General features: G+C 29.8%; 1 protein-coding gene across 4 annotated transcripts in view; it reads left to right on the forward strand.

The window, feature by feature from the left end:
* Positions 1-13,014, forward strand: part of LOC106461435 (E3 ubiquitin-protein ligase HERC2-like) — a 295,564-nt gene extending 282,550 nt beyond the window's left edge. For all 4 annotated transcript variants that reach the window (XM_022388408.1, XM_013921254.2, XM_022388410.1 and 1 more), the window contains exons 75-82: positions 1,071-1,154; positions 3,660-3,801; positions 3,941-4,135; positions 6,656-6,790; positions 7,011-7,173; positions 8,247-8,352; positions 8,910-9,122; positions 10,353-13,014. In XM_022388408.1, the coding sequence (XP_022244116.1) occupies positions 1,071-1,154; positions 3,660-3,801; positions 3,941-4,135; positions 6,656-6,790; positions 7,011-7,173; positions 8,247-8,352; positions 8,910-9,122; positions 10,353-10,637 (1,323 nt within the window). In that variant the 3' untranslated portion in view covers positions 10,638-13,014. The remainder of the gene's footprint in view (positions 1-1,070; positions 1,155-3,659; positions 3,802-3,940; positions 4,136-6,655; positions 6,791-7,010; positions 7,174-8,246; positions 8,353-8,909; positions 9,123-10,352) is intronic.
* The last annotated feature ends 279 nt before the right edge of the window (positions 13,015-13,293 follow it).

Genomic DNA, 13,293 nt, shown 5'->3' on the forward strand with positions numbered 1-13,293 from the left:
CATTATTATAAGATTTAAAATAATGGATTCAAACTACTTCTACTACTTTAGCTGCAAACTTTGTGTAACCCTAAAACTGACAAAAGTGTCTGTTTTTTTTTATTAAAATTTTATATACTTGTATAGATCGTTTTTTTTTTTAAGTTCAGTTTATTTTGATAAGCAGGATTCTTGTAAGCACATAGGATCTCAGTAGCTGATAGTCGTAGTTGTTATTAAATACTGGATAAACAGGTTGGTCTTGATTTAACATCTTTGTTGAAGGAAGATACACATCCTAAAAGTCCTTGTGTAAATTACTTAGTAGTGAAATAACAAACAGCAACTTCTAAACAAGTTACTGATATTAAAGGCACTGAATAATTAAACTCATTTCACTAATTCCTACATCTTTGATTTAGGAATGAAATGCATGTGTGTATTTGTGTGTGTATATAAACACACAAACACACACACACACACACAGATAATTTTCACACATAATTTTGTAATTTATTTTTGTACATCCTAGCTTACACACTTTTATTAGAGCTGGGTGATTAACTCAATTATTTGATATCCTATGAGCATTGATGACATTGATTAATGTCAGGTAAAATACCTGATTAATCAAAATTGTAAATACATCAAGTAATCAAAATTATGGCTAAATCAATTAATATCACAAAAAAATAATCAACTAATCAAAATTATTATTAAATCAATTAATGTCACAAATATAATCAACTAATCAAAATTATTATTAAATCAATTAATGTCACAAATATAATCAACTAATCAAAATTATGGTTAATTTGAAGTTACAAAAATAATCAATTAGTCAAAATCCAAGTAATTGAAATATTGGCATTGTGATTTATTATTATCAATTAAGGTTGATTAGTATCATGACTAACAAAAATCTGTCTGTGCTCAACATTATTTTATGTCAATAAATATACCAATTTCATTTACTATGTTTTTCTGATTGTATCTTTCAATATGATCATGAATAGATATATGTTGTGTATTTGAATAAATTTAGTTAATATCCATCAACTGTGTATATGTATACAATTAAATCTTTACAGGAAAGCGTATTCCGTAAAGTTGTACAGGCCACTATGGTGAGGGAGAGACAGCATGGTCCTGTGATTGAACTTAACAGGATTCAGGTAAAAAGTACATAAGTAGCTTCAGCAGCTTGCGATTTTCTGATGGAAAAGTAAAATAGAAAATAAAATAAAATGATTCTATGAAGTTGAGTTTTATAGAAGAAGAAATGTTAAAATCTAATTTTGCATATATTGACAAACACTATTCAGTTAAAGTATTGGTGTTAGAGATAACCAATTATCCTAAAAAAAAAGGCAGTGTTATAAGCTCTCGCTTGCTGACATAAATATCTCAAGAATGTTGTACATATTTTTTTTTTCAATATTTGAAATTATTAAATTAGATCTATAGCATCTTGTATTCTTGTGTCCCTTGTATATCATATGTTTAAGAGTTAACATCAAAAAGCACAACCAACACAAAATCTTAATGTGACTGAACTTGTATCTTTAACTAGTTTTACCATTTGTTATTCTTTAGGATATGAATATATAAGTGAAAAAAGGGATATTTTAAACATACAATATATATAATTCATAATAATAGTATATTAACTTTATCTCTGTCATGATTAGTATCCTATACAATTACTCAAATCTAATTATTAGTTAGTTAAGTTTTTTATTACCAGATACTAATTACTAACTAGTTTTTATTGTACATTATGGCTGCTAAACTACTGCCATCTTCAGCAAAGTCCTTTGAAAGACTATTTCTATGTTGGTGGCAGGATTTGATATTGAGTCTTCTAGATAGAAAATCTGTTGTGTTAACCACTTGACTGGGATCATCCCACATTAGGACTTGAAACAACTAACTATTTGAATGTCTTCCTAAAAGGTATCCAAGTTTTGCTGACTTACATTGTTGCCTGTATTTTTATTCTACATTTCCTTTCTTTTTTTGATTTAGTTTATTTACCACGATTAACTGTATTTATACAATTTTATACTTTTATTATTTTTATTTTTTATATATTAGGTTGACTGTGTGTGTTGGATGTATGTACTAGGTTTCTTTTATCTTTATTTTATTTCTGTCTTGTTCATATCTCATTATTTCAATTTATTTTATAGTCTTCTCTGGTATGATGAGGTATATATTGCAGATAGTTTGGTATTACTAAGTCTTGTATATTTGTTATACTCATGGATTGTTCTGTGATAACTGGAACACTTTATAAAGAAGATGAAGACCAAGAATAAAGAGGAAGAAAGTTACTGACACATTTTTCTCTATGTCAGAGACTTCTCTCTGTAAACTGGAACACTTTATAAAGAAGATGAAGACCAAGAATAAAGAGGAAGAAAGTTACTGACACATTTTTCTCTATGTCAGAGACCTCTCTCTGTAAACATACACACAATATAAATTTAGTATAGTATTCAGAAACCACAAAATGACTACTGTTAGTGTACACCAAACCACCTAAAGATCCAATGCAGAACAAAAAACACCATTTACAACATCCATTATGTGTGTGTCCTCTAATATACTGGAGAAATGAGAGTTATAATTCAAAAGTACAACAGACATACACAATTTTGTAATATTGATCTATCTGCTATAGTCCTTCTTGCTGGAGAAAACTATATTGTCAATTAAAATACAGTAATGGGACATGAACAGCAACAACAAGAAAAATATAGATAAAAGAAACCTTCTACTTCCAATTAACTGATAACATAGTCAATCTAGCACAGAAGTTGGAAAAACCTGGATACCCTTTTTAGGTGACTGTATAGGCTATTTACCATGACAACAGTTGAGATCCATTTTCCACAATCATACTATCATTACTTAACTAAGAAGTTTATTCACAAAATATTTAATTTGTGATTTCTAAAGTATTGTTTCTGAAGTTTATGATCCTTAAATCAAATTATTAAAATTATAGAAAAGATTTAAAAATAAAGTATTAAAGTATAATAACATTATCAAAATACAGTTTTCTTACAAACTAAGTAAAAATTATGGTTTAAGAATTTTTTGTTAAACCTACCTTGAAAGCTAAAGCAGTACCTTTTTTGTTGACTGAACTAGGAATTAAAAGTTTTTAAAGTCAACCTAGAGTTTGTCTGTATCAAACTCAGAATATTTTTTGTGTGTTAAAACTTTTTGAGAAAGAATATTAGTAGAGCATAGTCACTGCTAATGTAATTTTCTGTTTAAATGAGAAGAGTAAATGTGTTAAAACGTATTTGAAAGTCATACTATTGTACACAGTTTCAGTGCTGTTTGGTATATTTATAGTTACATGTACCTAGAATGGATGATCCAAGGTTAAACAATAAATGATTGTATGTGTAGATAAGTTTTATACTGTTATTTGTTTTATTTTTACTAACTATTTAATCAAATCTTTTGTGTACTGTTTAATTACAACTTTGTATAATCCAGTCTTGTTATTATTTATGTTTTAGTGTAGTTGAAATTAATAACCAATAATTACTCTATGGTATATGTTTGTTTATGTAATGTATGTTTTATCTACAGGAAATAAAAAAAAGAATTTAACATAAAAAAACAAAATTATGCCATTTGCTGAACAATGTATGTTCTAGGTAAAGCGATCACGCTCGAAAGGCCGACTTGCGGGACCAGATGGGACTAAGTCAGTTTTTGGTCAGCTAGTAGAGAAGGTCCCACTCTTCACACAAGAAAGTCTATTATTACCCCATCGTGTATGGAAGGTTAAATTTATGGGTGAGTTACTCTTGTTATTAAGACTTCAGATGAGTTTAGTTATAAGTTATTTAAAAACTAGAACAACAACAGCAATACCACTTCTTTGGAATATTTTGAATTATTTAGTGTGTTTCTGAACATTGTGGTTTTTCTGCAGGTGAGAGTGTTGATGACTGTGGAGGTGGCTATAGTGAGTCAATAGCAGAAATGTGTGATGAACTCCAGAACGGGTCCTTGCCATTACTTATCCTAACACCAAATGGTCGGGATGAAGCGGGAACAAATCGAGATTGTTTTGTTTTTAATCCTACAGCTCAGTCTTCTCTTCACCTGAACATGTATAAATTTTTGGGTAAGTTAGAAAGAGTTTTTATCAAATAAGTGGACAATTAGAAAAAATAAAGTACATCATTTGCAAGAACAAGGGTAGATGTGCTTGTCTTGTTTTATTAAAGAAGGCATTTGGTAAGTTCAAACTTAAAATATGCATAAATAAAACCTGGCTAGTGAAAGATAACTGCATATCTGGTATGACTGACAACAGTAATGTTAGGTTTAAAGTTTTTGTATAATTTACAATTTTTACAAGCTTGATAACTTTGGAATTGTACATTTTGGTAAAGCTGTGAAAAAATGTTTTTTTTTATAAGCTTGTGTGTTACAGCTCTGAACTGATATCAACTTTATTGTACCTACTGTGTTCATAAAAGCTAATCTAACCTAAAAATGAGAATTACATCACAGTGTCTGTATTAAACTGGGTAAAATGACAAGCTTGCATAAAGTGTTGTTACTGAATTTTAAGTAGCTAAAATTAGGATAATGAAGCAACTGTATAGGTTTAAATGTGGTTTATATACTAACATTTCACATTTTTCAGTTTCATCAGTATAAATCTTTGAGGGTAGTTACTGATTCTTGTGACTGTACATAAAACAGTAGGTGAGCTAAACACACATTTAGCTGCAGATTAGTAATGGCACAAGTCAGTTAATTAAACAAAATGTCGCTTAATGTGATTAATTTGAATATATTTCAGTACATAAAGTATAAGAGGCTTGCCATCAGCTAAAAGTACATAAAGGTCATTATTTAATTTCTTTATTGCATATTGGTGTATAGAAGACATATTAATGTTATTTTTCCTTAATTGGACACACAACGTTTTGCTTACGGCTTTAAATGATTTGAATAGTAAATTATAATCAAAACTATAGCATGCATTTCTACAGGGTGTATTTGACATATTAAGTAGTAAAGCTTTATTGTTGAAAGAAAAGTATTGTTGCAATAATGAAATGTTACCTGTAGTAAACAAAAGTACTATCCAAGTTACAGATTGAAATAACAAAAAGATAGGGTGCAAAAAATAAAAGTAAATAATAATAATAAAAATTATAGATGCCATCCTTTCTTCGTATACATCTGTCGTCTTAGTTGTTTGATGAGCTTCTTTGAATTTTCCGTCAGTTACAGTTTGTGTTTTAGTGGAATGCTCCTGAACAATCTGTAAAGCAAAACATTGAGTGTCCAATTAAAGAAAGATGACAATTTGGTTGTTTATAAGGTCATTTATTTATATTATTACAAGGAACAAAGGGCTTGATATTGGCAAACAGTACACAAAGTACAATAGGCCTGCTATTGACTAATAGTATAGAAGGTACAAGACGCTTGCTATTGGCTAATAGTATATGAGTTACAAGACGTTTGCTATTGGCTAATAGTATTTGAGTTACAAGAGGCTTGCTATTGGCTAACATTAAATAAGATATAAGAGGCTTGCTGTTGGCTAAAGAACAGAACGTACATGAGACTTGCTGTTGGCTAGCAGTAAATTGGGTATAAGAGGCTTGCTTTTGGTTGATAATACACAAGGTACGAGAGGCTTGCTATTTGCCAACAGTAAATTAGGTATAAAAGACTTGCTTTTTACTAAACCTGCTATTCTCATTTCATTATAGAATAGCTTTGTTGGCCAATATGTACATTTCAGCTAAAGATAATTTAGTAGAAGCAACTTATTGTTAGAACTAACTAAATTAGACAATCACCAGTATTTGATGTGATGCATTTATTAATTATGCCAGACCATATTCTTCAACTTTCAAATTATTTAATTCTGAGACAAATGTTCTTTTTCTTTTTTTTGGTAATTTTGCTTATAATAATTTCATGAGAATAAAGAAATAGTTTTTTGTTTATTTGTTTTTTGTTCGTGATGCAGCATTAATTTCTGATCCGATATGATAACTTTCAAGTAGTTTGTTAAGAAAAGGAACGAGGGAAATGCAGAGTGTTGGAGCAAGCTAATAAGTTAGGAATTTCCAAATTTCTCTTGTAATGAAGGCTGATGTTTTATGAGAACATCCAGAGTTAAAACTATATATAAATTATTGGCATCTACCTAATGCTAACTGAACCACTTAGCTTGTTGTATCACCAGCAATAAATAGAGCATGAAGCAAACAACTAGTTTTTGTATGTTTGTAAGTTGAGTTCTTTATTTTTGTTAACAGTACTCATTAAGATATTTAGTATATGGATTTTTTGTCTGTGTTTTGTTTTTTGCATTTATCTTACGATTTAGAAATAACCTAAATCTTCTAAGCAGGCCAAACTTCCGGAAATATTTACTGGATGTATGAACAAAAATATTGATAACAATGAGGGCACTCAACTGATGAATTATTGTGTTCTAATCTAATTAAATAAGAATGGTATATTAAATTAGTTATGTTACCTTGATCAGATGTCAATGATAAAAAGGATATGAATTATAAATGTGAGAAAGTGGGATATTTGAATCCTCATACTTATGCTTTAATCTCAGATTTTACTTCTTGTATAATTACACTTAAACTTTGAACAGGTATGCTGATGGGAATTGCTATCAGAACAGGAAGTCCTTTGAGCCTCAATCTTGCTGAACCAGTTTGGAAGTTGCTAGCTGGACAACAACTGACCCCTGCAGATCTTACTGAGATGGACAGAGATTATATTCCAGGTAAAAATTAACATTGTGGTGACGTCAGAAATAAATTAAAAGCTACCTTTGTTTAATAATGTATGAGAGGCCAGCTTTATTATTTGCTTGAATGATTACTCAGTAGTTTTTTGTTATAAAAAGTTTAAGTAGTTAAAAAGTGTGTTTATGTAATGAAAGTCAGTATTTCAAGTCATCAAAATTTCGTATGTATAAAAAAAGTAATGTGGTTTACCTACAGGGTTAATGTGTATACGAGACATGGAATCTGATGCCTTTCAAAAGCTAGACATGCCATTTAGTACCCACAGTTCTTCAGGCCAGGAGGTTTCCCTTAGCTCTAAATACCACCATATTACTGAGGAAAATCGAGCTGAGTTTGTGCGTCTTGCTCTTAATTACAGGTAAGCTCCCTCCTTTCTTTTAATGTGTGTATGTATATTTATGCAGTATTTAAGTCATAACTTGATGCGTTTTATGCATCTATACTGTATGAAGACAAAGCAAGTTGCATGGGGATGTGAACTATTTCTTTATTAAACTTAATTTCCCCTTGAAACCACAGTTGATACAGATAAATCTGTATTCTTAAAATTTCGAAGAGGCTTTAATAACGAGTTAAAGAGTTGTTTTACAATCTTTACTAAATTTATAATCATATCAATAAGAGTCATTGTCTTTATAATTAAATTTTAGCCTTTTATTTGTTTTAAGTTTATTTCTTCCCAATTAATGTCTTCAGTGATAATTTAGTATTAACTTTATTCCATTCTATCTGTAGTTTTTATATAATATTCATTGTTTAAACTTTTTTAGATTATGAAAGAAATTCTTTAAACTCTCATAACAAAATCTTCTCATTCCTTATTGTTTTAAGATATTGAAACTTGTGAAAAAAAGACAAGCAGGGATTTTTTGTTTTCTCTTTGTTATATTTTAATTGGACTAGTTGGATTCCATGCAGCAGTGATATGACATTGTAACACTTTGTTATAAGAGTTTCTAATTCATATTGCTATTTGTTTACCAACTAGGTTTTATGTATGTGGTGTAAGGCACTGAGAGTTTTGATTGATGGAATCGTAGACTTGGTATCTTGCTTCATACCACCCGAAGAAATACTCTATTTCTGGCTCTTTCTTACATTGTAAACATATAGATTAATCCTAAGAATACTGATGAAGAAAAAAATGTATATAATTCATAAAAATAAATGTAGCTTCATCATCCAGTGTATTAGAGTTGGTATTTTCTGTTTTTGTCAAATCAGTAGCTTACTGGGTTCAAAGAAAAACAGAAGGACATATCACAGTCAGTCTTATTCTTATTAAATGAACAGATTTTCAAGAGCAAAGGTAATTTAGAAAAAAAAAATATCTATATGTAAAGTATATGATCTGTAGTTGTAACTGTTAGAACAGAAAAATTTAAAAGAAATAGAAGATTTCATATTTTATTTATTTTTTTCACAATTAAGGCTTAATGAATTTGATGAACAAGTGGCTGCAGTTCGAGAGGGTATGGCTCGTATTATTCCAGTCCCATTGCTATCCCTCTTCACCGGCTATGAACTGGAAACTATGGTATGTCTTTCCAAGCCTTCAGTGGTATTCTTGTTTTCTCATGATGAGTTTGAAAATGATAATTTTCAGTTATACTTTTACAGTTTAAAATCTGGACTGAAATAATACCGGTGTGCAATTTTTGCTTATAGACTGTTTAATATGTGGGCTTTATATGTTTTCAAAATTCTGTTACGTCCCATGTGTATATTTAAGAAGCTCCCACAGTAATTAATTATTAAAGTGTTATTTAAACTCAGTGAAAATCATGATTCTTTATAAGAAGTAATAAGTCAAATGAAGTCATGAAAGTAATGATTAAAAAACAAATTTTCAGCATTTACAACTATAATTTATGAAGTGCAGGTGCTTACTCTATAGAAAATAACAAAAATTGAGTAATAGAGCAACCAATAAATGATAAATAGACAAATCATAAAAAGTACTGTTTAATACTCTTTACAAAATCTTGAAAGGTTAAACAGCTTTTTAAGGTCATAAACTTGGTGCTTTTACTTCTTTAAAGAAATAAAAACAAGTTTTTCTTAAATATAAAAGCTTTACATGTATTATTTCAGGTATGTGGTAACCCTGACATTCCTATCCACTTGCTAAAAGCTGTGGCTACTTATAAAGGGGTAGAATCTGATTCTCAGCTTGTTCATTGGTTTTGGGAAGTAATGGAAGAATTCAGCAACACTGAAAGATCTTTGTTTTTGAGATTTGTATGGGGCAGGACCCGTTTACCACGTACTATTGCAGATTTCCGAGGCCGTGACTTTGTTCTTCAGGTTTGCTATGTTCTTGTTATTTATTATACAGCACCTTTAATGATTTATTAAATGTTTGTAATTACATTACAAAAAAATTAAGAAAAGTCAAATTTCTCGTATCTTGTGGTATTTGAATAGTATAAGTTTATTTATAAGTTGTTGTTTTTTTATGAAACTGGTTCATCCAGGTATTTTATAGTTATTAGTGAAACTTCACACTTTTTAAAAACAGTTAGGAAAAACAAATTCCTTATATGTTTTTTAACACGTACAAATTATAGTTTAAACATATTTCAAGTTTCTGATATGAAATTTACATATGAAGCATACTTCAGTCTTACGAGTAAGTTTATAATTGGATCTTTTTTGTTATTGACTCTTCTGTTATTTTTACTATACTTCAATAATGTATAAAGGTTATATTTCTGAACATATGTGACAGATTTCAGTCATACTAAAAAAAACGGCTGTCGTTTATTTCAAGCCATTTTCTGCCTGGCATAGCAAATATAGTGGTGTGCTAAATGTTTAACCTTCTCTCCAAGTGAATGTATATATTGTTTAACTAGATGCTTGATGTTAAAAAATAAGTTCTAATAATTTATATAGTTTAAGGTTCATTTGGCAGAGTATACCTGATAAAACTGCATTATATTTTTTTTCACATTATGGAACTTCTAAAGTGCGAAACTTCTGATACTTATATTCTGTGTTGGAATTAAACAACAAAAACCCCATATAGTATTGGTGTATTTGCTTTGACGTTTTTTTCATTTTAATTATTTTTTTATAAGCCTTGACTAAATTAAATTTTTAGATGTTGTATGATTTACATTTAATTTAGGTGGCCTTTAGCTTTAAACAGAACCAAAAAGTTACTAAATGAAATCTTTCTTTTGAACGATAAATTTGATTAACTTGCCAAACACAACCACATTTTATTTTTAATAAAAGTTTACTGAAATGTGTTTGTTTACTTGCATTTGGCAATATTTTAATTTTGTTCCTAACATCTCTCTGTACCCCTTATGCAAGTACATCAACTTAGTTGTTAACAAGAAAAGCTTTGGCTGAAGTTTGGTGTTTTTGATTTTGAAATGCTCATAGAGTTTGATTTTATAACTTTATGGCATTCTTTTATTTCGATTTCTCCAAACAATCATAACTGTAATTGTTTTATATTAATTTCATTTATAATGTTGTGTTTATGTTGAAGGTTATAAAATGTTAAATGAAGTGTTTATGCAGGTCCTAGATAAGTACAGCCCACCAGATCACTTTCTGCCTGAAAGCTACACTTGCTTCTTCCTCCTCAAGATGCCCCGCTACTCTAGCAAGATTGTATTACAGGAAAAGCTGAAATATGCCATTCATTTCTGCAAGTCCATTGACACTGACGACTATGCACGGGTGGCTTTGAGTGAGGGTGAGGCAGATGTCCAGGATAATACTTCTCCAGACAGTGAAAGTGATGAAGATGACAGCCTTGAATCTGGACCACTAGTAGACTGTGTATCTGTCACGTCACAGTGACAGGAAACATCATATATATATATATATGAAATTTAACTGATTAAATTTTGTGTAACGTCAAAAGTACAATACTGGCTGAGAGTGATATGGAGTAGACAATGCACTTCTGTTCAAACAGTGTAATATAGTTTTACCAGCAAGACATTTAAGTAATAGTCAGACTGATTGCAGTGATGTGTATTATCACCTTCTGGTTATGTATTTGGTAATATCATTTGAAAGACAATTTATATGCAATTATATTTTTTAAATCATTTATTACCACAGCTAAGCCAGTTTGTATTTAAAATTCTAAATTCTAAAAATTTGTCATTTTTGCTAAGATAATAATGTGAAGAAATATGAAAACTGAGAATAAAATTTTTTTTAACTTCTAGATCATAGTATGATGGTTTTAAAAAATTCACAGGATTAGTTTATTTTTGTTTAGCTAGTGTTTAAAGAATTGTAACAGGAAAAGTATAGCATGAAAATTTCCATTTTCTATAATTACTCGGCTTAAATAGAAAAACAAAGCATCATAAATGTTAACAAAGCTGTTAACACAAGTTGTTGATGAGTGTATTTGTAAAATCAATTTGACACTTAGAACTGATCTGTAGCTGTGTAGATTGGATTGATCAAATTAGCCTGCATTAATGGTTACAAAATCATTTTTTTAATTTAATACATGCTTGTGGATCTTACTGTTATGATATATAATGAAAAATCAGTTTGCAGGATGTTTCATTGGAACTGTAACATATCTAAAACATTTTAGCTGGCTACATTTTTTTTAACCCATAATTTAATCTCAAGTCTTAACAGCTAGCACACCACCAGTATGGTCATTGTAAAGAACCACACTAACAAACATGATATATTAAACTGTAAAATTACCCAACTTCTCTTATTTATTCTACACAAATTATATGTAATATCCTTGACATAATCATTCTACACATATTTTACAATGTTTGTGATACTTTTCTAATTAAACTATCTATAATTCTGCTGATCTAATCATCCAGAAGGTTCCTGTCTATACAGTACTTTACAGTTATTCTAAATATATTCTGCCTGGAACCTATCTACAATGTTTAACACAGTCATTGAAAACATTTCAAAACATCCCTGTTCCTTCTAAAGACTTGTCCCAGAAAGTCATTTGTATGTTCATTCTAAGCATCAGTTATGTAGTGTCTGTCATACCGATGACATAATCATTATAAACACATTGTGATACATAGAACTTGCACCTTTGCTGTAAAACTCATCACAAAGTCAATTTGAAACACTTTGCTACATCCTCAGTACATACAGTGTTAGTGTTTGTAATTTATGTAACCAACTTACTGACATTATATCATCAAAGATACTTAATTCCTTCCTGTAATATTCATGATGTTATCATTCTATAAACACACACTTAATATCCTCTATACATGTAACTTTAGCATAGAGTCTATCTGTTACAATGATATTACTTTAATCACATGTTTCAGTTCATGATACACTGAATTTAAGTATCTTTTTTTATATATGCAATCTAAACACTTTTTACATTCATTCTCCATATCTAAGGTTTGTTGTGGAATTATTTAAAATTTGCAGGAAAATAGAAATCACTCTCGCAAGTATTTGAACTTTTGACTTGGTAAGTGGCTTTATGAGGTAATCTGCCTCTACTGTGCTCTTTGACCTTTATTAAATACATTAGTAAGGGGTTATAAACTTGAGTTTACATTGCTGTGCTAGTGTGAAGCAACAGTTGGGATTATTACTGTTCCATGACGATTTGTGAATCATACTAGAAGAATTGTATTCTTAGAATCCTGTAGAAAGCTTGTTCAAAAAAGTTTTCTTATAAAAAAATTAATGTGTATCTACAATTCTGTGTTTATAGCAACGTGAGTAAATATGTGGATGGCATTTGTGTTAAATTTCATTCACAGTCAGTGTTCTCACTGAGTGTACTGGAATATTTACCATTGTTTTCAGCAACAAAAACTGTGATAGTATTGTGGAGTAGTAAAGTGTATATTGAATAGCAAGTGGAGTGTTATTGTCTGGAGCAAAAGAAGCTGGTTAATAAGTGGAAGAATGTACATACCTGGTTTGATAATCTGTACATGAAACGAAGAGGGAGCTTCAAACTTGTGTTTTTGTACTTCTGTATCAGTTCAAAGTTCTCAAAACTCAACATCTGTTGTCATTTTGGTAGAATCTATGTACCTTGTGGATAAGCTTATTGGTGTTTTATGAAATGAATACATAAGATCAAAACAACCATTTCACTTTTGATGGATAAAACAAGACAGAGCATCTTTAGCAAAATTGATGTTGTTGTTTTTCTGTACATTATCAAATAAAGTTTCTGCTGCTGCTTAAAATTCAATTTGTCTTCTTTTTTTATTATCTTTTATACATCCTACCCATACATCTACTTTCATTTACCAGATGTAAAGTTCTAGTTTTTAAGTTCGTTTACTTGGTAAATTCTTTAAACTTATTGCCCCAGGATTTATTTAACTTGAATAATCACAGACTCGAGTAATTCTTAATTTCTTTCACTTACATTATGATCTGTGCGTCAATATAATCTTATTACGTCAGCCAACGAATGCGACGGAGATTGTTTTCACACACACACACACACACACACCCGTGTGTGTGT

This window comes from Limulus polyphemus, unplaced genomic scaffold (assembly GCF_000517525.1).
Source record: "Limulus polyphemus unplaced genomic scaffold, Limulus_polyphemus-2.1.2 Scaffold959, whole genome shotgun sequence".
Taxonomy (NCBI): Eukaryota; Metazoa; Arthropoda; class Merostomata; order Xiphosura; family Limulidae; genus Limulus; species Limulus polyphemus.